Raw genomic sequence first — 26,002 nt, forward strand, 5'->3', positions numbered from 1 at the left:
ACTAGAAAAGAAACATATTCCAATACAGGAATGATTTTTTCACAGTCCCAGGAGTTTATCCAGCTAAACCCAATAATGATTGCTCAATGAAGCTATGTCTGCTTTGTAACCCAGCATAACACAAATACAAAGACAGCTAAACTTTTTTCTTTAACTGAGTAGTATATATTGACCATCAATTCATCTGTTCAAGCTGTTCTGCCAGAAATCAATATTGTAATTGCAAACCAATTTGGTCAAATTAAGTTCTGTTGATAGACCAGGAATCATTTACCATTGGTTTCCCTCTCTCTCTCTCTTTTTTAACACATTTCCTTTATAATGCATTTCAATGAAAATTAATGTCAGCTATATTCAAAAATTGTCAGAAAGTACAGTTTCAGTTAACTCTTGCAGATCTGTTACCCATATACATTACTCTTCTTCCTATCAGGACACGAAAAAAAAACCAACCCAATAGATATAAAGTGTACAACAAAAACAGGAAGGGTAGCATAAAATTCACCTAATGTTTTCTGTGGAGATAGTCTGGTCTAAAGGAACAATGGCCCAGACTTCTTGTTATAATAATGATGACATTTTACCTGAACTAAACCAAAACACTTCAGTCAAGATTAGAATTGTTTGGCACTGTACAAAGAGATCTCACTTGAGGTCAGCAGAGAAGACAAATGGGAAGCCTTACAAAACTGGGTATGCTTCTCTGATTTTCATAGGATATACCATACTTTCTTGCATGCAACACACACTTAAAAAAACCCAGGTGTTAGAAATTGGACCGTGCATTATATGCAAGATCTATGGTAAGAGACATTTCTACTGCTTACCAAGCAAAAGCCAAAGTAAAGACTGCATGTGATCCACAGGGCCCAGAAATATAAGCAGGCTCAGGTCCCTACCTGTTGTTACTTTGTAATATATTACAAGATATTTTATTCTTCATTCACCCTTTCAAAAACAAAACGTGCATCTTTTTCAGGGGTGTACTGCATGCAGGAAAGCATGGCATATTTTGGGCTTGGCCTATTCATACATTAGAACAATCTATCTGTTGTGAACTGGTAAAATTTAGAGCTCTCTAGAAGACTGTATGAAAGCTGGATGCATAGCATACTCAAGTTATTTTCCCACCTACTCAATCCAGTGCCAAATGGGATGGGAGTCGGCTACACTCATTCTGTGCCTGCTGAGAACTCTCCTATCCCAGGAGGCTAATACGCTCTATTATGACCTTTGTGCCATAAGAGAGAGTATGGCATAATCTCTATCTGTAATGTCCATTTTATTCCTACACATCTCTCTAGAATGGATCAACCCACGGTAACTTGGCACTGGATCTGCTCTGTTCTTTCTGATATCAGATTGTCAGTACTTTTGTTTAAAAATATTGAAGTTTGGGGCTTGCAAAAAGCTTTGGAGGGTCATAATCAACAGCAACATTTGAACTTTGATGAACAGATTCATAGTTTAGACCCAATACCAAAAATAATTTACCTCTAGCTTCTGATATATACTACTTGATTTGCCAAAGCAGGTGCAAAAGTGTTCACCACATCTGGTCTAGGTCCAGGTGACTTACTTTACTAATTACTGGGTGCAGCTACACAAGATGGTTTACTGCACAGCAGCATAGTTTACTATGCGGTAAGCGTGTGTGTCTATGTGCACACACAGTGCAGTAAACCTCAGTAGTCATGAGTAAATTTGCAAATGCAAATAGCAAATTGACTTGTCATAACTTATTTTGCAGTAGCGTTCGTGTGAACATCTGACTGTGAGCAAATCAGCTCTCAGTCAGCTGGCCAACAGGGGCAGGAAACTGCTCCCTGCCCCTGGGAGCTGCCTGCTGCCAAGGTAGGTTCTGCCACCCAAGCCCAGGCGGTAGACTATGCCCCTCTGCCCCGGCAGCAGGGACTCCAAGCCCCTGGCTCTGAGCTCACAATTGGGGAGCAGGGGACTGGGAGATCCTCCCCAGTCTGCTCCCCACCCAGCTATGTTATCATGGAGGTGAGAGGGGATAAGGCAGATGTTAATAATCCCTGCTCTGTAATCATAAAGCAGGGGCTGGGAACTGTTCTGGTCAGAGGCAAGTCTAAGCCCCATGCCACTATTAAATGATTGAGGCATGGGGCTTGTAAAGAGCTGTAGGGGTGGGGTAGGACCCAGTCCCCTGTCCCGATCCACTGGTGGGGCAGCTAGCAATGAGCTAGCTGGGCCAGGATCAAGAAGCCAGAGCCAGGATTTCCCTGCTGCCAAAGCAGGGAACATTGTCCCTGCCCCAGCAGTAGGCAGCCCCTGGGAGCAAGGTGCAATGTCTCAGCCCTGGCCAGGAGACACCTGCCTCCTGACTTACTGCTCCCTACCAGCCCCTGGGCTAGCACCAAGGGGGAGTCTAGAGCTGCCCCTGGTAGTTGCAGAGGCCCATTGCAGGGGCCCAGGAAGTGGGAGCAGTTTGCTGCCAGTAGCAGCAAATCTGTTCCCATTTCCCTGCGTGTAGATGCCTGTGCAAGAGCATTTACTCATGAGTAGTTTACTCACTAGTAAACTTTTCATGCATCAAATACATATGTAGACACACCCACAAAAGCAGTGTAGGCACCCATCACCTGGTCCCAGGAGCCATGAAGGGAGCCTGATGTAAGTAACTGGAGGTGTGGGGGGAGACAGGATTAGGGAAACTAATGGGTTTGCAAGGTGGTTGGCAGGATTGCTGGCTTTGTTGTGGGGGAGGTCAGTGGATCTGCAGGGGAGGAGGCTGCCTCATTGCGGGGGTTAGGAGGCTAAAAATACCCCAGTCAGGGTTGGGGGGATGGTGGGGCCAGTGGCTGGGCTTTCCCAGCCCTTAGCTACACTACAGATACATACAGGCTTTTGGAAGATTAGGTTAACCCTTTCCTAGATTGGGTTAACCTGATCTTGATATAAATTAGTACACCTACTCAGGTGAACTGAGACTGAGCACACATTTTTTAAGCTGAATTTAACCTCCTAGATACTTGCACAATTGAGCACATGGTTGACTTAACTCTGGTTAGGTTGATCTAAATGTAATGCCAATAAGTACCCCATGAGAATATGCACTACAGTACAATCCACAGACATGACTGCACTTTGTGTAGCTATATCTTGGAACTATCGGACTCAGATACTAATAACAGTGTAATCTGTGGTGGTGTAGAGTTCAGTGTAGGCTGCAAAACTCTGCTGGACCCTAGATAATACTTGCATGCATAGCCGAAGCTCAGCTCAGTGTTGTTGCAGTTACATTGGTATTACTAGCCAGGCACACTAGTTTAAAGCTAGACTGGCTGTGTCCATATAGACTGCAATCATACTTTTGGACTGTAATGTAGACATGTTCTGAGAGTCTCAGGACAATCATAAATTCAGGAAAAAGGAAAAAAATATATGGTCGGGCAGTTTAATTTTCCACAGATGGTTCATTTTCAGAGTCAATTATCTTCATTTTTCTACTCCATGAGCTTTTCTAGGAGTTCTCAATGAAGGTCACTGCCCACAACAGTTTAGTTTTATTACCATATAAAGGGCAACCACTTGGAAATGTCTCAAAGAATCACTCTCCTTTTCTTAATTTCAGGGAGCAAGGGGTGAGGAGAGCAGATTGCACAGCCCCCCTGCCATGCCTCAGCCATTTCTTTAGAACACTGATGGCTTTGGAGGTCAGAAGGCAATCTGTGCCACAAATTCACAGAATATAGGAAGTCCAAAATTAATCCAGAGGTCATGTATAAAATATGCTATTAGAAAGAATAATGAACATGGACTAAACAGAAAGAATTCAGGTTAGTGTTGAATAGTTGCTTCTCATAATATATTTATAAATGTAAACACAGACACAAAAACTCATTTCCCTTATATAGGCATGCACTTATATAGAAGTGCCTTTAAAAAACAAAACAAAAAAACCCATTTCATTCTTTGCCATTGTTTTTGTTTGTTAACCATCTCCACTTTAGCAACTCATTTAGCAACCATGCATGTACTAGGTCCCCAATTTTTGGATGGTGTCCAGTTTCTGAGAGCATTTGGAGATTCTTTGGAGACAGAGGAATTATATGGAAACTGAACCAACAAATAAAATCTCTTTTTAAAAAAGAAAAGAAATTGAACTTACAATAAATACATGTTTGCTTGAGGGCAACCCCTTTTTCACTGTTTGGCAGACTACCTGATTATATGTCATTTCAGGATCCAGGTTGGAAATTAACAGAAATAAATGCCTTCATAGCTTTCATTTGAAGTATGTGATAGGAAATAATGTCAGTGGATATAACATTAGGGTTATTAGTCTTTAATGGATAAAGAAAAATAAACTTTACTCTAATTGGTGCATTTGATTTAAAGCCCTGCAAGTTTGAACTACTTAATAATATGATATTTAACATTACTCATGTAATGAGGATAACATATTTTAATGTGACATAATTCATGTAATTCAAGCTACTATATTTTCATTCATAATGCATGCCCCCAAATAAGACATACACCTTGTTTCAAGGAAAACAGAATGAAGAAAAAAAAAATATTTATCCAGAGATATAGCTGAATAGAGGAAGAACACTGCCTAATTTTCAGTTCACTCACCCTCCCCTTCCAACTCAGAAAAAAATATGCAGTTTCACAGCTAAACTGTCAGCAGCTTTTAGCTTCTCAGCCAAAGGCTGAAATTCTAGCTCCCGACTAGACTCCCTTGGCAGATCTACGATTTTGAAAAGAGATAAAAATAGTCTTCAGGGCTGTGAAATAGGAAGATAGAGACCAGGGGTAGCTAACAGACAGTAAAACTGCCAAGGAAAGGCTAGCTTGATTAGTAAAACATTGGGCTCCTAAATACATGCGGGGAGCCTCCTCCAATGCGCTTCCAGTGCATCGGAACAGACTCAATGAATTGAGTCTGACGGAACACAGAAATTGATGTGCTCTGGTAGCCTTCCACGTCACATGTATCAGCATCCCCATGCGCCCTTGCACTGAAAAAATGACAGCAGAGTGCTTTGAAATAAAATATGTTCAATGTTCCTTTCCACTATTTTATCAGCACAGGGACACATGGGGATGCTGATACAGGTTTCCCTCAATTTATGCTGTACATGCATTCCCAGAGAGCAGTGCCTAAATCAAATTTGCATAAAGCAAACCCACATTACAATGTAACAAATAGGGACAGGTTCCCATGGTGGTGAGGGAGGGAGGGAGTGAGGCTGGAACTAGGGAAGGGGCGGGGGCAAGGGTGCCGCTCCTGGGGCTGCACAAGGCAGCAAATCAGAGGGAACAGAGCGGCACTCATCCCAGCCCCAGCTGCAGTAGCCCTGGGAGCAGTTGCCGCCAGCTGTCTGCAGCCGCTGGGCTGCACCATGCTCCGCCTGCCCCACCCACCTCTACTCCTGGGCTGCCCCGTGCCCTGGTGCAGGCAGCTGGTGTTGGGCTGAGTGCTGCGCCCCATGCAGCCCAGGGCTCTGCTTGTCTGCACTCACCCTAGCCCATGCTGGAGCAGCCCCAGAAGCAGCCGACACCAGCTACGTGCACCATGGCACCACGCAGCCCAGGAGCTGGGATGAGCCCAGGCATGTGGGGACAGGCAGAGCATGGTGTATCCCAGCAGCTGTAGGCAGCTAACCCCAGACACTCCTGGGGCCACTGCAGCTGGGGCTGGGGTGAGTGGGGCCATGGCCCTTTCCCCTCCCCCCACAGACTTACCTGCTTGGGCAGGGGGGCATATACACTGATCACATAACAGAGAATTTCCCTTGCATATAACAAATTATGGGTCTAAATATGGTTATTGCATAAGAGCGAATTCTCATATAAAGAATCCACATGAATCAAGGGAAACCTGTATGTGTGAAGCGTGGATGCTTTTTATTAGCATGGGTTGCTGATTAAAGCGCCTGGCACTGAGTCCCAGAGCATGTGTAAAAATGCTCATCAAGACCATTCAAAAGGAAAGAGAGTAATTAATAGGGATCTACTTAACTCTTGGTGAGATAAAGCAATTTTTGCGGCTTGCCTGCAACACGAAAAGCCAATTTTCTGGGCATTTCTCAGTGACACTGCCCCTTACCATTGATTGGCCGAGAGGCATATACAGTAAATTTAATAGCAGCTTCCATGAAAAGTAAATTCTTTTTCACTGGGCATGTGTACACGTGCTATTAGTGCAACACAATAAACTCCTGTGTAGTTCACACCAGTTTACTGCTCTTAGGCACCACATTTACACATGCACCTGGGACCACAGCACATTAAGCTGGGTCAGAGTAGCCCCAGCTGGCGGGTGGTCAAGGGGATGAGCTTGCCAGCCCGGTGCTGCTCTGACCTGGCTCAACGTACTGCAGAGGGGCTGGCTGGGATACGAGGGTGCTTCAGTGTCGGGGCTAGGCAGCAGGCAACCCCTACACTAAAGCACCCTCATGCCCCAGCCAGCCCCATTAGTGTTTACATGTGCAATGCGGCACACTAAATAATCCCACCATAGAATAGTACTTGTGTTTACTGTGCCCTAATAGGGGTGCATGTGTAGACACTGAGACTTTACTGGGGAGCTAATTAGTCAGCTCTGCAGTAAACATCTCATATAGATATGCTCGCTCGTCTTCAGACTGCAGCACTGCATTTAACTTCTTAAAAGATGGCACTGAAACATTTTTACTTTACTGACTGGTGCCTTCACTTAGTCTATGGCAGTAGCAGACAGTAATCCTCAATCAAGTGATCTATGATTGCAGTGGTTGTCACATTGCATTTGTATTACAGTAAGCATTGGGAAATTCTAAAGCAGCATAGTATATGACTAAAATGCTGGGGGGGGGTGTTCATTTTTTAGGTCGATTTTGCAGGAAATCACAGCCAATGCAATATTTCCTATCAATTGTGGACAATGCCATTTTTCACAGTTTTCACAAAAAACACAAAACCGTGAATTAAGTAGATCCCTAGTCATTAAGATCTGTGGAGTCAAAAAGAACTGGCAGGAATTGGGTAGATTATAATGAGCCATTAAGCCAATTGACTTTTAAGTACTGCCTAAATAGAAATGCTACTGCTGCTTCTGAGCAGTTGATTTTAAACTTTGGGTGCAACAGGAATCAAAGCTGGTTGCAACCACTGTGCCCCACCCTCAGGTCTGCCTCTCCATCCATGCCGCTGCTGAGGGGAAAGAGAAGGAAATGAAGCAGAAGCCATCTTCCAGTGTCTCCGTGCTAAAAAAGCCAACACTATATTGGGTTATGTAAACAAGAGTGTCACTTGCAAATCAAAGGAAGTGATTCTTCCACTCTATTCAGCACTGATGAGGCCCACCTAGAATACTATGATTAGTTTTGGGCCCCACACTTTGAGAAGGATGTAGGCATACTGCAAAGAGTCCAAAAATGATTAGGGGCCCGGGACTCATTATTTATGAGGAAAAGCTGAACGAGCCAGGGTTGTTTAGTCAGAAAAGACTGAGGGGGGATTTGCTAACAGTCTTCAAATACCTATAGGGTGATTATAGGGCTATAATAGAGTGGATGGAGATAGACTTTTCTCTGCAGCAGAGGAAATTTAGGTTATAGATTAGTAGGATATTTCTGACTATAAGGTGGTCAAACACTGGAACAGTCTGCCTAGAGAAATTATGGAATCCCCATCCTCAGAAATTTTCAACAGCAAGTTGGACAAACAGCTGGCTAGAATGGTCCAGTCAGGGACAATCTTGCCTTGGTCAGGGTACTAGACTAGATTATGGTAAGGAGGGGTTCAGCCTTCAGGGGGCTTAAATGCCATCTGCAGATAGGTAGCAGTTAATAGTCTGCCTGGCCAGAAGGTTGGAACCAATGATTAATAAATGAGGGTAGAGCCACAGAAAGGGTTAAAAGCTCCAGGAGCAGAGTGCAAGATGGAAAAACAGAGGAGGAGTAAGTAAGAAGCAAAGAGCCTGGGTTGCCCCTCTCAAGGTCTGAAGGGAGACAGCAGATTTTAGGTTTGTTTGGTTGTTCTTTGCATGCCTGCTTGTTTTCATGTTTGTTTTGTTTACTGTGGGGAAAAGGTTGATGCATGTAAAATAAACAGGCTGGAAATCCTGAACTCAGAGCTCATAGGATCATAGGAAAGTTGGACTGGAAAGGACCTAACAAAGTCATTGTAAGCAGATAATTCAACCAGCTTCTTTATCAAGACCAGCCAGCAATCTGTTGTCTCCCTTCAGACCTTGAGAGGGGTGACCCAGGCTCTTTGCTTCTTACTCCTCCTCTGTTTTCCCAGCTTGCACTCTGCTCCTGGAGCTTTTAACCCTTTCTGTGGTTCTACCCTCATTTATTAATCATTGGTTCCAGCCAAAGCAGAAATAACCTTACACTTGCATCTACAAGTGGTCTGTACCCATTAAATTTCTGCAATGTTAGCATGGATAAAAATGAAAACATAGGCACTCAGGCTAACCCCTATCACCATATAACCCCCAAGGCAAAATCCAACATTCTGTCATTATTCCCCTATTTTTGCTAGATACTTGAATTCTGAATTCATATGTTAAATCTTATTTATCCTTCTTCTGTCACCTTCTGATAACTGTACATGGTGCACTTTTGACTACAAATCTGTTACTGCCTAAATCAGAAGAAACTGGGGCAGGAAACAGAGAAAGATATAGCAGGCTTTCAAACTGAAGAACACACTTTGCCCATCCGTTATGTGTACAATATACAGGATAACACAGCTCTACTATTTTGCTCTTAACTATAAATACTTACAGCTTATTAGAAAGTGCAGGAAGCTCATGGATGATCTCTTCATAGGGCTCCTCTTGTGATAAAGTAGAAACAGTTGAAGGGTCTTTCATTTTTAACTCCCAAATAGTTTCAGCTTTCAGAAGCATTTCCTCAATAAATTCAGAAGCTGCAAGATCTAGATATTGGAATAAAAATATTAAGCATGAAAAAGCAAAAATAGCAAAACCCTATTTGGATAAAAACTCTAGATTTAACAATAGCTTAGATAAGCATTTTGACAAAAGAAAAATTTAAGAAATTTAGCACAAGACTAGTGGAAAAAAGGAAATGTAAGGTGGCTTTGGTATGAAATTATATCATCTTTGTTTGGCAAACGTCAAACCAGTCTTATGCTACAAGGAACTAAACAATTCAATAGTAAATGAGATATAACAACTAAATGATATTTAATGGCATGATTGAACACTTTATTCAATGACAGTGAACACTGAAATACCTCACTGTTCTTTTATTTCTACATGCTAGTCTTACACTTAAAATTACATATTGATTTGAAGAAATCAAAGTGCTGAAAACAACTATGTTTGCACAAAGGACATATTGTTATATAACTAGCAATACAGATGGATAGTCTCAGCTCAGCTCTGTTGTTTTCAAATGAATGCCTGACATATTCACTCAAGTAACCTTCTGAGAAGATAAGGTACTGCACAAAATTCTATAGATTATTTTTTAACAATGGAACATATTTCTTTGATGGACTATGCAGTACAAATTTCCTTACATAATCTGCAGGTAAAGTTGTTCAGTTTTCCACATTGCTAGTCTTACATTCTTTACTTTTTATATTTTAAATTCAGGATAGTTTAAATACAATTCATTTTCTTGCTTTTACTATAAAGATATTCCCTTCTAAACCACTGATACCAATACCCTATCTTAGTCCACCAAGACAGGGAAGAATCCTTAAAAGAACACTTATGTAGTGACTGGGTGCATGTCTACACAAAACGTTTTACTGTGCGGTAGATTAAGCTTGTTGCTACTGTGCCATAGGGTCTTGTGTAGATGGGTCCACTGTATGGTAAATCTACTGCCTATATAGGTAGTAGCCAACCACAGAGTAGGCTAATTTACTGCAAAGTAAATGCTGTGCATGTGTAGACAATGACACTTTACGGCACAGTAGATTACTATATATATATATATATATATATATATATATAGTGGTGTTTCATTTTAATCATAGAAAAATGTGGATTTTGGTAACTTTTTTAATCCAAAAAATTGGGATTTTTTTTTTTTTAGCAGATAAAATCAGGATCCCTGCTCATAAGTCATGTCAATTAGGACTTTTAGCATTTTTTTTGCCCACCACTAGACCCTCCCCAATTTGTTCACATCCTTTCTGTAGTGACAGGGGGCAACCTTAACACAGTATTCCAGATGTTGCCTCACTAGTGCTGAACAGAGGGGAATAATAACCTCCCTTGACCTGCTGACAACACTCTTACCGATGTAGCCAAGAATGCCATTAGCCTTTTTTGCAACAAGGGCACACTGTTGGCTCATATTCTGCTTACTGTCCACTATAACCCCCAGGTCCTTTTCTGCAGAGCTGATGCCCAGCCAATCAGCCCCCAGCCTGTATGGAATTATTCTGTCCTAAGTGCAGGACTTTGCACTTGTCCTTGTTGACCCTCATGAGACTTGTTTTGGCCCAATCCTCCAATTTGTCTAGGTCATGCTGAATCCTAGTCCTACCCTCCAGTGTATCTATACTTCCCTCCAGCTTGGTGCTATCTGCAAACTTGCTGAGGGTGCACTCTATGTCATCTTCCAGGTTGGTGATGAAGACATTGAACAAAACTGGCCCCAGGGCTGACCTCTGAGGCACTCCACTAGATACTGACTGCCAGCTAGACATTGAGTCATTGATTACTACTCTCTGAGCCTGATTCCCCAGCCAGTTTTCTATCCGCCTTACAGTCCTTTCATCCAGCCCATACTTCCTTAGCTTTCCTGCAAGAACGCTATGAAAAATGCTGGGAGAACCATATCAAAACCCTTGCTAAAATCAATGTACACCACAACCATCAGTCTCCCTGCATCCACAGAGCCAGTCACCTTGTCATAGAAGGCAGTCAGGTTGGTCAGGCATGGCTCTGCGATCTCATCAGCCAACTCCCTCATCCCTCTCAGGTGCATCCCATCCAGCCTCATGGACTTGTATATGTACAGCTTTTCTAAATAGTTCCTAACCTATTCTTTCACCTCTGTTGGCTGCTCAGCTCCTCCCCCAACTGTGCTGCCAGGTGCAGCAGTCTGGGAGGTGACCTTGCCTGTGAAGACTGAGATGAAGAAGGCATTGAGCACTTCAGTCTTTTCTGCATCCTCTGTTGCAAGGCTGCCTCCATCATTCAGTAAGACACGCACACTTTCCCTGATCCTCCTCTTGCTACCAACATACTTGCAGAAACCATTCTTGTTACTGTTCATGTTCCTTGCTAGCTGCACCTCCAGTTGTGCTTTGGCCCTCCTCACTTCATCTCTGGATGCCTGAAGAATGCTCTTATATACCTCCCTATGTATTTGTCCAAGTTTCTGCTTTTTATAAGCTTCCTCTTTGTGACTTAGTCTACTGAAGAGTTCCCTGCTAAGCCAAGCTGGTCTTCTGCCATACTTGCTAGTCTTCCTGCACATCAGGATGGTTTGCTCCTGCACTCTCAGTAAGCCTTCTTTCATGTACAGCCAGCTCTCCTGGACTCCTTTCCCACTCAGACTGGCTTCCCAGGAGATCCTGCCCATAAGTTCTCGGAGTCGAAGTCTGTTTTTCTGAAGTCCAGGGTCCTTAGTCTGCTGCTCTCTATCCTTCCTTTCCTCAGGATCCTGAACTCATCACCTCATGGACACTGCTGCCCAAGTTGCCATCCACTACTACATTCCCCACCAATTCTTCCCTTTCAGGGAAGAAGCAGCAGGTCAAGAAGAACACAGCCCCTAGTTGGCTGCCTCAGTGCTTGCACCAGGATGCTATACCCAACACTCTCCAAAAACTTCCTCTATTACCTGCACACTGCTCTCCCAGCAGAGGTCAGGGTGACTGAAGATCCCCATGAGAACCAGGGCTTGTTATTGGGAAACTTCCATTAGTTGTTTGAAGAAAGCCTCATCCACCACTTCTTTCTGGTCTGGTGATCTATAGCAAGCACCCACTACAACATTACCTTTTTTGCTCTCCCCTCTAACCTTAACCCAGAGACTTTCAACAGGCCTATCTTCAGTATCATACTGGATCTCTGAGCAATCATATGGCTCTTCTGCATAAAGTACAAAGAAGAGCTATCATATAACTCTTTTATACAAAGTAACAACAAAAGTGCAAAAATAAGAGCAATCATATGAAGAGAAGAGGAACAAAAGAAGCGTAACAACATAAAGTACAAAAAAAGAGCATTCACATGGATCTTTTACGTAAAGCAACAACTGTGCAGTCAGCCACTTGTGTAGATACAGCCAGTAGTTACTGCACAGTAGTGCGTGTGTGCACAGCTGACTGGAAGCAAATTGCTCCTGGTCAGCCCAGGCAGCAGGGGGTGGGGGAACTCTCCCATCCCTCGGGCAGTTCTATGTTCCCAGCCCTGGTGCTGCCACCTGGGGCAATGGGCTGGGAAGCAGGAAGCTGCCTTGGGCAAGGGACTGTTTCCAACCTCCTACCCTGATTTGCCGATCGGGGTGTGGGGAGGGAGGTAGCTGCCCTAGTGGCAGGACAGCTCCTCCCACCTGCCAAACCATGTGGCACCCACAAGGACAGCCCAGCCTGAAGAAGGAGAACATCAGGAACCTGCAATCCATGTGGCGGCCAGCAGTACACCACAGGTAAGCAATAAGCAGGTAAGCAATAAGGGGCCAGTTGGGCATCAGAGCCGTGGGGCAACAAAGGCACCAGTCACAGGGCTCAAGTGCCTATACACTAATGCTAGGAGCATGAAGCGCATGCAGGATGAACTAGCACTCCTGCTTGCAGAAAACACCTATGGCTTACTAGGGCTAACAGAAACCTGGTGGGATTCTTCCCATGACTGGGCGGTACACATTGAGGGTTATAAGCTGTATAGAAAGGATAGAGTGGGGAAGAGAGCGGGAGGTGTTGCGCTCTATGTCAATGAGCGATATACATCGACCCTTATCAAAATGGAATCAGAGGAGGAGAAAGTAGAAGGACTGTGGGTTAGGTTACACGGAGGTCAAGGAGAAAGGGATTTGGTGGTAGGGGTCTGCTACAGACCCCCACACCAAGAGGAAGAACTAGATTTGGGGCTCCTGAGGCAGCTCTTGGAGACCATAAAAACTAGGGAGGCGGTAGTCATGGGGGACCTAAACTACCCAGACATCTGCTGGGAGACGCAGACAGCAAAGTCCCACTGTTCACATAGGTTCCTATCCTGTGTACAGGACCTCCATCTGACGCAGGAGGTACATGGTCCCACTAGAGGGAATGCCTTGCTGGACCTGGTATTGGCAAAGGGGGATGACAGGGTAGGAGACCTAAAGATCGGTGGTCACCTGGAGGACAGTGATCACCAAATAATAGAATTCATCATAAGACGTCGAGTGGGTAAGGTAACTAGTAGGGTGAAAGTGCTAGACTTTAGGAAAGCTGATTTCAATGAACTCAAGCATTTAGTCAAGGACACACTGCAGAGTAAGAGTTTTGAAGAGTTGGGAGCCCAGGAAGTGTGGCTGTGCCTTAAGGAAATGATCCTTTGGGCACAGAGGGAGATGATCCCGATGCGGGGGAAGAAGGGGAAAGGGGCCAAAAGGCTTCCTTGGCTGACCAGAGAAATCCAGAGCAGCCTACGGGCAAAAAGGGGGGCATATAAAAAGTGGAAACGGGGAAAGATTACTAAAGAGGAGTATACCTCCTCTGCTCGCGCTTGTAGGGAGGCAGTTAGACAGGCCAAAGCTACCATGGAGCTGAGGATGGCATCCCAAGTTAAGGATAACAAAAAAATGTTTTTTAGATATATAGGGAGTAAAAGGAAGGCCCAGGGTGGAATAGGACCTCTACTAAATGGGCATAAGCAATTGGTGACGGACAGGGGGGACAAGGCTGAACTCCTCAATGAATTCTTTGCCTCAGTGTTCCTATGCGAGGGGCAAAGCAAGTCTCTCACTGGGATTGTAGAGAGGCAGCAGCGGGGCGCCAGACTACCAAGCGTAGACCCTGAGATGGTGCAGAGGCACTTGGAGGAACTGGATGCGTTTAAGTCAGCAGGCCCAGATGAGCTCCATCCGAGGGTACTGAAGGCACTGGCTGACGTCATTGCACAGCCACTGGCGGGACATTCATGGCGCATGGTCCAGGTCCTGGAGGACTGGAAAAGGGCCAATGTGGCCCCCATTTTCAAGAAGGGGAGGAAGGAGGACCCAGGCAACTATAGGCCAGTCAATCTCACCTCCATCCTTGGCAAAGTCTTTGCAAAAATTATCAAGGCTCACATTTGCGAGAGCCCGGCAGGAAAAATTATGCTGAGGGGAAACCAGCATGGGTTCATAGCAGGAAGATCATGCCTGACTAATCTAGTCTCTTTTTATGACCAGGTTACAAAACACCTGGACACAGGAGTAGGGGTTGACGCCGTTTACTTAGACTTTAGGAAGGCCTTCAATACAGTATCCCACACCATACTGGTGAACAAGTTAAGAGGCTGTGACTTGGATGACTGCACGGTCCGGTGGGTGGCGAATTGGCTAGAGGGTCGTACCCAGAGAGTCGTAGTGGATGGGTCAGTATCGACCTGGAGGGGTGTGGGCAGTGGGGTCCCGAAGGGCTCGGTCCTTGGACCGATACTCTTCAATGTCTTCATCAGCGACTTGGACGAGGGAGTGAAGTGTACTCTGTCCAAGTTTGCGGATGACACAAAACTGTGGGGAGAAGTGTACACACCAGAGGGCAGGGAACAACTACAAGCAGACCTGGACAGGTTGGACATATGGGCAGAAAACAGCAGAATGCAATTCAACAAGGAGAAATGCAAAGTGCTGCACCTAGGGAGGAAAAATGTCCAGCATACCTACTGCCTAGAAAATGACCTGCTTGGTAGCACGGAAGCGGAAAGGGATCTTGGAGTCTTAGTGGACTCCAAGATGAACATGAGTCGTCAGTGTGACGAGGTCATCAGGAAAGCTAATGGCACTTTATCGTGCATCAGCAGATGCATGACAAACAGAACCAAGGAGGTGATAATTCCCCTCTATCGGGCACTGGTCAGACTGCAGTTGGAAAACTGTGTGCAATTCTGGGCACCGCACTTCAAGAGGGATGTGGATAACCTGGAGAGGGTCCAGAGAAGGGCCACTCATATGGTTAAGGGCTTGCAGACCAAGCCCTATGAGGAGAGACTAGGGCACCTGGACCTCTTCAGCCTCCGCAAGAGAAGGTTGAGAGGTGACCTTGTGGCTGCCTATAAGTTCATCATGGGGGCACAGGCTTTACTCACCAAGGCGCCCCTGGGGGTTACAAGAAATAATGGCCATAAGCTAGCAGAGAGCAGATTTAGACTAGACATTAGGAAGAACTTCTTCATAGCCAAAGTCTGGAATGGACTCCCAAGGGAGGTGGTGCTCTCCCCTACCCTGGGGGTCTTCAGGAGGAGGTTAGATAGGCATCTAGCTGGGGTCATCTAAACCCAGCACTCTTTTCTGCCTACGCAGTGGGTCGGACTCGATGATCTATTGAGGTCCCTTCCGACCCTAGCATGTATGAATCTATTAACCTCCTGGAGCCCAGGCCTGACCTTGGTGTCCCCTGCCATCCTGGACCTGACACGTAAGGGAGCCAGGAGCCTGGAGCCCCCCCACCCTCCCCCCACTGTAGGGGAGCAGAGCAGGGCAGGAGTAATCCTGCACTGAACTGTTCTGATTGGGAGCAAATTTAATCCTGATGGGCACATGTGTAGACGTGCTCTTGGGGAGAGCTTACGGCACCTTATTTTACTGTGCAGTAAACTTAAAGCACATTAATGGCATGTGTAGATGCACCCAGGATAAATTACTTCTGAGAAGTGGATGGTTCAGCTCTGGAGCGAGACACACAGGCAGAAGCCCACTGTGCCCTCGTGAGCCCAGGACCCCTCAGGGACCCCCAGCAGATGCACAGACCCCGACCTTGACCCCCAGCACACCTGGGAGGTAAGTGGGGCCCACAGTGGGTGGGAGTTAGACAGCTGCAGGGAGGCAGCCGAGAGGAGCCAAGAAGGGTCATGCCCCACCACACCCCGGCTTCTACTTGGCCCAGCCCCCCAGGGAACCACGCAACTGAAGCCTTGCAAACAGAGCATGCAAACAGGTGGGCTCTGGGCCTGGTGCACAAGTTAGTGTGGGAGGTCATGCAGGAGGGCGAGCAGGAGAGGCACAAGGCTCTAGGCAGTGAGCCTGAAGAGAAGGGTTGGCATAGTAGTAGTCCTGACTACTGTCTGTACCGTGGTGGGGAAACGTTGCACCCCAAAGATCCACCCCCCCATGACTGGACCCTTCCCCCTCCCCCTCTGGTACTTCTGAAGCCTCCACCCAGACAGAACCTATGGTTCTGGCCTCCACTCAGACAGAGCCCCTGGCCTCTTGAGGGGGCTGCCTGGTATGACTCTAGACAAATGGGATCAGGACCACTGACACTTCCCCTTGTGAGGTTTGCTCCGTATTGGAGTATCTGGAATGCTGAATAGTGGAGATCCAGACTGCAGTGCTGAGGTTGTGTGCCATCAGGGATGGTGAATAGGAGACTGACTCCTACTGCCAGGCCCGTTACCCCAAAGAAAAAGAGGGAAGAGCTAGCTAAGTACATTAGGGGTGTGCATCAGGATCTGGGGAAATGCTTGTTCACCAGAGCACCCCAAGGGAAGACAAGGATCAATGGTCACAAACTCATGCAAGACCATTTTAGGCTGCCATAAGGAAAAACTTCTTCACTATCTGAGCCCCCAAGGCCTGGAATAGACTCCCCCCAGAGGTAGTGCTAGTACTTACTCTGGACACTTCCAAGAAGCATTTGGATGCCTATCTTGCTGGGATCCTTTGACCCTAGCTGACTTCCTGCCCCTTGGGCAGGGGGCTGGATCCGATGATCTTATGAGGTCCCTTCCAGCCGTAATGTCTATGAATCTATGAGTCACCAGCTGTAACGGTGCTACCTTATGGGAAAGCCACTTATACTAAAGAAGTAATGTGCTGATCGCAGGATAGAGATTGAGGAGGTGTAAAGGCAAGCCTCCATAGCAACAATAGAGCCAGTAGGTGTTATGAAGGTGCAGAGCTGACCAAAGCAGTTAACTATGGAGAAAGAAAGGGTTGCAGCATTTTGGGAAAAAATACTCTTTGATAACTGAGTGATCATGATGCTCCCATCAGGTGTAAAGGGATGAATTCCTTGTCCTTTCCATCTCAGGAATCAGGGAGATAGATGCACAAGAATTTTAGCACATCATTCTAGATGCTACTAAAACTAAAACAATGCCAAACACAGCAATCTTCAACAGAAAAAAAAAAATCAAATATATGCTAAAAACACCAATGCTAAATGTTACATTAACAATGTTTTATGCAAGGATCTTTTCATATAATATTCTCTTACTTTGTAGATGGTTTTCCATAACAGAAGGTACTATCATTTAAAAATACATATGAATAAATCATCCTACTCTATAATATTCAAAAAGCTCTTTTAAGTATTTTCATGAAGACATGCTTCCAGGAATTAAAGGCATGGCGCAATATGCACAACAACTATGACAACACGCAATGGACATATAACTTATTGTATCCTCTTGGTTAAATCTTCTTAAAATTAAATAATGCAATTCCTGTGGTTGAACTGTGCAGTAAAATTTCTAAGCTAGGTACACTCTGCCAGAAAAGCACACAAACAAACAAAAGCAATTTCCTCTTTGCACAAATGGCTAGGCCAACAACATACATGAGTTAAGGACAGAAGCATTTTGGAGGGAAGAGGGATAATGGTCATACCTGAAGGCCTTTCATTACTGCAGTTGAGAAGATGGGGGTTGGCCCAATGCGTCAAAAGCAATTTCACGAGGTTTGTCTAGAAAGAACAAAAGCAGATTTTTGAAAGGACAGAAGCATGACACAAATACCAGTTATAACTCAGTTTAAAAGGAAAAGTCTTCTTAATACAATACTTCCTAACTAGAGGAAAAACTGTCTCACTCCTATATTTTACCTATTCCAGTCACCCCCATACCTGTTGCAAGTTGCACCATGCTTTGGGGTACATTTATTTTAGAGTAATTTACCCCAGGCAGACATCTCCAAGTGCAGAGAAGCGGTAGCAGATTTGCTGCCCATGGCAGCAGTCTGCTCCCACCACCCGCCCTACACTGGCCCCCTTCAGAAGCTAGGGGGAGATCTACAATCCACCTGGGTGCTGGTAGGGAACACAGGGCCAGAGACAGCTGTCTCCTGGAGGGGGCTGAGAGATTGCTTTCTGCCCCTGGGAGCTGCCTGCAGAGCAGGTGCTGCAAACACCCTGCTGCTGGGCAGGGGGACCTTGTCACCACCTCAGCTCTGATGGGGGAGCCCACTCCAGCAGCAGGCAGCTCCTGGTGGCAGGGAGCAATCTCTTACCTCCTGATGTCTGTTGGCTTGGAAACAGTATTTAAAGACCTGGTTTTGAGGGGAATTGGCTTATAGATATAGATAAATGCATTATAAGGGTTCAAGATCAGCAGCAGGGGTTAAATGGATTCCTAAGAGCTTGGAAGACACACAAACAGCTTCTCATGGCCCTGAAAACAGATGGGCTGTCTAGCACAACAAGGCCAACAGATGGACACAGCCTGAGAATTGGGGGGCGGGGGGACATGCCATAACATAAGATCACCACCTGAAAGCAGACAGGTTGTCTAACACAACAAAGACACACAGCCTGAGAACTGAGGAAGTATATTCCATACTGTCCCATAACACAAGGTAAGAGACACCAGCTACAAGCCCCCAGAGCAGAGTGGGGCCTGTGTCCCAGTTTTGGGGGAACAGACCAAATAGGAGAAGGCCCGGAAGGCTACAGAGAGACAACCAGTTGGAGATAACTATGGATGAAGAGTCATCAGGAGTCATCAAGGGGAGGAAGGAGAATACAAAAGCAGACACTTGAGATTAACAAAGGGTCTCTCCCTGTTCCTTCTCATCCCTCCCTGTCCCTCCTCCTTCTGCTCCCTGAGAGGGGTCCCCATCCCCATCCCTGTCTCCCGGAGAGGGTCCACAAGGCCACCATGGACCAAGGGCATACCAGCAGCCTGTCTCATCCACCCCACTGGAGGGGGGCTGTTGGCCTCAGCATCCCGCCTCCAGACTGCTGAAACCTAAGAGAAAGAGCCTCAGGGTGGAGCCTGCAGCCTGACCAAATGTACTTTGATTCTCATGACAGCCCTAGATATAGATTGGTAGATATAGAATTGTTTGTACTGTTGCTTTTTTGTTATCACTCTGTATCAATAAACTCACTCATTATCAACTGGCGGGTGTTGTGGTTGGTCCGAGGGCTGTGCTCGCCAGGAACAAAGATATGAGGGCTGGGTCCACATCCAGTGCCAACGATGTCCAGCTGACTGTGAGCACATTTGCTCCTGGCCGGCTGTCTACACATGCTGTACTGCGTAGTAATTACTCTCGAGTAAATTTGCTATTTGTATTTACAGGTAGCAGATTTACTTGCAATTAGAGCAAATTACTGTGCAGTAAGCATCTGCACATGTAGACAGTGACACTCATTGCACAGTAATTTGCTCTGATCTCGAGCAAATTATCTCATGTAGATGTACCCACTGACAAGGTAAAAACAACCAACCCAGCAATAGCACAAAGGGAGTGAGCAAAGTGAAAAGTAGGCTGAGTAGAAAAGTTTCTTTAGTCCAAAAGGGAAATGAGATATGGCTAGGATGCCAACAGTAGGCTAACAGCAGAGCTGCAACTTGGCCTAACAGGAAAAGTTTTTTTTTAAAAAAGGAGTTCAAGAGAAAGGGCATAATTTCAAAAGAATAGTATAAATATGAGGAGGACAATACTGATTCAAGTATGATAGCAAAGAAGAGCAGTGACTAGTAACTACTACAAAAATACAAAGGTAAAATACTTGTCTGTTCATACAAATTGGGCAAATATTCTTTGCAGAATTATGGTGAAGAATTATGCTTGACGTTTAAAACTAATTCAAGCCCCTCAGCTTATGCTTCTGGCTTCCTTTTCTGGCCAGAACAGTAGGCCAAATAAATAATTCTGACTAAAGCATTCAGGTCACTGCTAATTCCACTTAATAGTTCCTCCTTTTGGATAGTAGATGCAATGATGTTGTATTGGTTTTAAATTCATTAGATTGACATATTTTAGAAACAAGAGGTTAATTTTCAGCTGGCATATCTCTTCATGGGACTCAGAGCTCTATACACCAATGAAAAGATTTCTATACTAGTTTTACTAGTATATACTAGTATCCTAGTGCTACACAATAAGAATGACTAAGAAAATGCACAATATTTACAGTATAAAAACATTACAGTGATACAGCAAAGGGAATGAGCAAAGAGGGAAGTAGGTAGGTATCTCTTCTGTTAAGAGAGGTATAAATAAAATACACCAGGTTAAGGTGACAAGACTTCTAATGCTTAATCTGCAGGATCTGGGGGAACATCTGTTCACCAGAGCACCCCAAGGGATGACAAGGTCAAACGGTCACAAACTCCTCCACGACCATTTCAGGCTAGACATAAGAAAGAACTTCTTTACTGTCCGAACCCCCAAGGTTTGGAATAGACTGCCGCCGGAGGTGGTTCAAGCACCTACTTTGAACGCCTTCAAGAGACGTTTGGATGTTTATCTTGCTGGGATCCTATGATCCCTGCTGACTTCCTGCCCTTGGGGCAGGGGGCAGGACTCGATGATCTTCCAGGGACTCTTCCAGCCCGAATGTCTATGAAATCTTAATGATATTATTAGATTTTATGAATCTATACACTTGAGAGCTACAAATATGTCAAATGATGTATTTTAACCCTTGTGGTCTACACAAATACTTATACATTAAAAACTTACAAATAGAAGGTGGCTGAATGCTAATTAGCATTAGTACTAGCTTTCTACTTTTAAAAAAGAAGTTACCGAGGGAGTTAACTTTTTTTGTAGGTATAATAAGGGGAAGGGATACTGAAAGAAAGAGAGGATTGTTTCATCTACCTAGGTTAACAAATTTGGTCAGTCTTTCATTTGCCTAGAATATATAAGTGAAGCCTTGAAGACTGCTGATATAAATTCTTCTCTTACAGAATAATTGAAATATTGTACAGATAAAACACACACACACTGTAAGCAGAGCACAGAGACAAGTCAATAATGAATTATGTTGAATTATGTTGGGTTGTGGCTCCTTGAGTTTGGTTCCTTGCAGCCCACACTGAGTTCCATATTATCAGGGATACAGTAACAACAGTACTTGAGCTAGCTAGCTTAAAGCTAGTTTGGGGTACATCTATATGAGACACAATCTGTGAGCAAAATGGGTGGAAAAATGCTTCTCAAAGGCTGTGTCTAGATATGTATTTATGCCATCTTAAATTTACTGCACAGTGAGTTACTGGCCCTTGGGACTAACTTTAGTCCTAAACTGAAGCCAGAGACAGCTGCCAGTACTTGGGACTAATGTTAGTCCCAAGTTGAAGCAAGGAGAGGCGGTCAGTCAGGATCCCTGGGGCTAGGCTTAGGCCAGCCCCTTCATGGCTGGACAGGCTCAGTAGGCCTGGGTTACTGTGCAGTACAGTATCTACATATGCATTACTGCACAGTAACTAATCAGGAATAAATTTGGTACCTGCACGATGCAGGTATCAAATTTACACTCAAGTCGGCGTTAGTCACCATATTTACTGCACAGTATGGGCATGCACGGGTAGATGTGTGCCCATACTGCATAGTACTTTCGATTGCCGTGCATTAAATATACATGTGTAGATGCACCCAAATATACATGTGTGGATGCACACATGCAATACATGCAAAGCAATAAACGCCAGAGCAGTTTGATTCAGAGTAAACTACTCCTAGGTGCAGCGTCCAAATATGAGCCTGGGATGGCAGTAATTTGAGCCAGTGTGGAACTCTACTCTACATTAAGAGCATATGTAGATGCAGGCAGTGTTATTTGGCATAGAGAAATGGCATCTAAGATCAGAATCAACTTTTTTCTTGGAAAGACAACAAATCAATTTACTTTTTCTACTGAAATTTCCAGCGCTATGTTAAAGGCTTTGTATGGTTAAATAGAAATATCAGTGAAAGAAAAGCAATCCTATCAAATATCCACAGCCTGCATTAATTGAATTAGTGTTTGTGACATTTTTACCAATGTCATAGCTTCCTTGTTATTAAGATGCAATTTCTAAATGTCAAAGGGAACTTCCATAAACTCTGTTCCAGTTTCTGACCACATGCCGTAATGCATCTGAGGTCACTGATGCACCAGGGTGATCTTTTGATGAGAGAGGGGTTTTTTTCCTCTATCACTGGAATCTATTGATAATACTATGAAATCAGACTTTTCTTCATGAAAATACTTTCAGGAAATACATAAAAAAAATAATCCTATGATCAAACAGAAGTTGTAAGATTGAAAATGATTTGCCTCTCAAAAAGATATTAGCAAGGAAAGCCATCTCTCATTACATCTGGAAAGTACTGCTTGAGCTGTAAATAGACTCACTCAATTTTAGTAGCAGAGAAAACATGCATGAAGATCCAGTAAAAGCACCTCTCTTTTAAAGTTTCTATTCGTACAATTTAATAAAAATATATAGAGTTTTTCTGTCAGGTCCATCTTCAGGCAGAGGCCTAACTGGATGACTGAGCACCCTAGGTGTCAGTGCCTTATGGTGCTGCATCTTTGGCTCTGTTCCTGGTGGTGTGGTGGTAGCCAAACCAGCTGCTATTTTTGTACAGCCACTAATGTCAGTGCACAGGTGTGTTGTCCTGGTCATCTCCCTTCGATACCTACTGCTTCACATATGGTAGCTGGGAACATTACTGGCCTGGGTTTGGCTTCAGCAAGTGGTGGAAACCTGTCAAGTTGTCTTTGAGATGCTTGCAATACTTACAAACAGCAACAGGGGGAGATGAAGAATCCACTTTCTGAGATACAAGTTAGGATGCTTGGTGTCATCCCCTCCCCACTCCAAGTAGACCCAACTATCTTTCCTTTCCTCTTGTTGATTGGGGGAAGGGAAGGGATAGGATTAGTGCTGCATAACCCGATCTGGGTTCTGGACACCATCACCACCTGCAGTACTGAGAAATATGTTTACCTGATAATGGTGTTAAAGGAAGCTAGAGCAGGATAGAGATTATCAAGGGTGGATCCAGGTGGAATTTTTATTCAGGCAGCATGGAGGGAGCCAACTGACTTCATAGCTCATTATGATCTTGTTTCCTGTTAATGTCTCTTCATTCCACAGGTGTTAACAATCCCCCCTCATTTTAATGGTCTTGATGTTCCACTATTAAAGCTATTCTTTTTTCTATGATTTTGTCATCTGTTGGCCATTCCTGGCAATGTCTGTCTCCTATTTTACAGCCCTGCTGACTGTATTTAGTTCTAATGAAAAGCATCAATTTAGGTGTGGTAATATAAACTCTGGTATAGAAATGACTGACAGTGAAGTATTGGGGCAGTGTCAAGACACTCAAGAAGACTAGATTTTGTTTTATGAATCTGAATAAGAGAATTACATTCAACTATAATGACTACAGAACTAATGAAACAAAATCTTTTGACTATTTTTTGCGCAGTGTGTTATGTTTTTTAAACTTAATATACTATCTAGCCAATAAGTGCACATTCCAATAAATTATATTTGTTTTTGATTTGATCTGACACTGAATAATATAATGCTAGTCCTCTAACTAGAAGCTTCTAGTTTCTCTGAAACTAGAGAAAAATGTGTGCTGCGTTATGTATAATGATGAACTGCACCACCTTCACTGCCCTTTTTAAAATCCTGGATCTGCCCAACAAATCTATGTACACAGAGTAAAGTCTACTCCATCTTTGCAATGCTACTCCATATGAAAAAGATGCAGAACCTCTACCCAGAAAAATCAGGTTGCACATTATGACAGCAGGCTGCACATTATTATTGCATTCCCAGGAAACCTTTAAGGAAACCAACAGTGAATCGCATTAATGGAAACACTGTGCTTAATCTAAGATGCCAAGAAAATACACACATATAAGCAGCAAAAACACAGAAGGTGGGCAATAGAGCTGAACAAGCTAATGCAAAACTAATGAAACAAGGGGTGAGACACTGATGATTAAGTATAGAAAAAAGCCTGGATAAACTAGATAGTTTAATATTATGAAAGCTACAAATACAATTCCTCCTGCCAAAGTTGTGTCACACATTAAAGGTTAGCTATGAAAAGCCAAGTGATCAGTTAAATACGCCACTGGCTTAGCACACAAATGCTGGCCAGCTTGCAGGCAGTGAGGCCTGTTGCTAGAGATAAGAAATTCTGTTGGTAGGGCAGGAAATAAGAGACATGAAGCAGTGGATAGCTGGAGATTCCTTGGGAACCACTGAGTCTCTGCATGTAGCCATGACTGTGTTATCCACTCTAAACTGTTCTCAAATCATGTTTTGCTTTTCCTGCTTCTTACTGGGATTTTTATGAGGGTTGGATGACTTCTGCTGTCTAGTCTGGTTTATTTTCCCTAAGTGGTACACAGGTTTTCATATCTCTAAGTTAGCAACTTGCAAAGGATGAAATAAAGCTCTCTGAATGCCTTCCCTCAAAGCTCCCTGAATAACTTACCTAAGCCTTGGTGCTCCTCTCTCACAGCTTTCCTCTCTCTCTACCTTGGGGTCACTCCCATTAAAGCTGCAAATTCATAGATCTTAAGATGTAATGTGCTAGTTTCCATATCAGTGAATATGCATTGCCTAATTTTATATATTAGTGCAGTTGTCCAATGCTTCAGTTTTCTCTGTTAGAATCCATCAATAAACTCTGCTAAATCTAATATTCCTTCCACAACGAATGTCTTTCCCAGGGTCCACACTTAGCATTTCCTGCCCTTCTTCCCTGAATTCTGTCCTTCCTCAGTTCCTCCTACATTCTCTGGCTTTTTTAGTTTCTTAGACTCCATTCTTCTCCCCCCTGTACCTAATATGCACTCTCTGTTCCCCTTGTCTACAACATTCTCTCTACTTTGTGTCTCCATTCTCACTTCAGTTTCCCAATTGTGTTGTTCAATAATCCCCTGCTGCTGTTTTTATCCCATCAAAAACAGTCTCCTCAATCTGGCTCCTCCGTTCCTCCAGTCCCCACTCAGTGGGCACATCTACATGAGACATTTACTGCAGAGTAGATTCTACTCAGTAGACTAATTAACTTTGAAGTAAATGTCTGTCATCCACATGTGTGGCCCTATTAGGCCACAGGAAACTAATTAACACTATGGCAGATCAGTACTTGTAAATACAAATACTATCCTGCTCAGATTTTTTTTTTACTTTACAACACTGCACATGTAAATGCTGATTCAGCTAGCTGGGGAAAGAGGGTGCTTCAGTGTGGGGGCTGCCTGCCAGCTAGCCCCACACTGGAGCACCTTCATGCCCCAACTAGCTCCTCTGCAGCACACTGAACTGGGTCAGAGCAGATCCAGGCTGACAGGCTGACCCTGCCAGGGCCCACAAGCAATAAACTCTGGTGCCGGAGTTAATTGCTTCACCTTTTTAGCAACCGTAGATGTGCCCAGAGTCTGCTTCCCCATATTTGTTCCCCTATGGGTTTCATTCATTGCCTCCTCCTTACCCCATTCTTTCCAGTCTCAGATTTCCTTCATACATCATCCCCTAAACAATCCCACATCCATGACTACAAAAAACCCTAGACCAAAAAAAGCAGGGGGAGAGGGAAAAAAAAAGTGAGATTTACAGCCTCAGATCAAGACTTGAGAACACATTATTTTGAAAAACCTGCTCAGTAATCTCATAAAATCTTTACATAGAAACAATGTGTGAAATCATCAGTGATTAAGTTTATGTGAAAGGGTATTCATGATGACACTTAATTCAAACATGGACATTTAATCTACCAGCACTGATCATGACAATATTAAAGGCAATCTAGAATCATGACATATTATTTAGGTTGCACAACCCTTCTCACTATATTCAGAATATATAACCAGTATATATCCTGTTTTC

At 44.1% G+C, this 26,002-nt stretch overlaps 1 protein-coding gene across 3 annotated transcripts in view; it reads right to left on the bottom strand.

Annotated features, from left to right (window-relative positions):
• The window catches only part of MYO16 (myosin XVI), a 662,110-nt gene that overhangs the window by 349,784 nt on the left and 286,324 nt on the right, over window positions 1-26,002 (bottom strand). For all 3 annotated transcript variants that reach the window (XM_059721092.1, XM_059721091.1, XM_059721093.1), the window contains 2 exons: window positions 17,754-17,829; window positions 8,751-8,904 (listed from right to left, as the gene is read on the bottom strand). In XM_059721092.1, coding sequence (XP_059577075.1) covers window positions 8,751-8,904; window positions 17,754-17,829 — 230 coding nt within the window. The remainder of the gene's footprint in view (window positions 1-8,750; window positions 8,905-17,753; window positions 17,830-26,002) is intronic.

Source organism: Alligator mississippiensis, chromosome 1 (genome assembly GCF_030867095.1).
Source record: "Alligator mississippiensis isolate rAllMis1 chromosome 1, rAllMis1, whole genome shotgun sequence".
NCBI lineage: Eukaryota > Metazoa > Chordata > Crocodylia > Alligatoridae > Alligator > Alligator mississippiensis.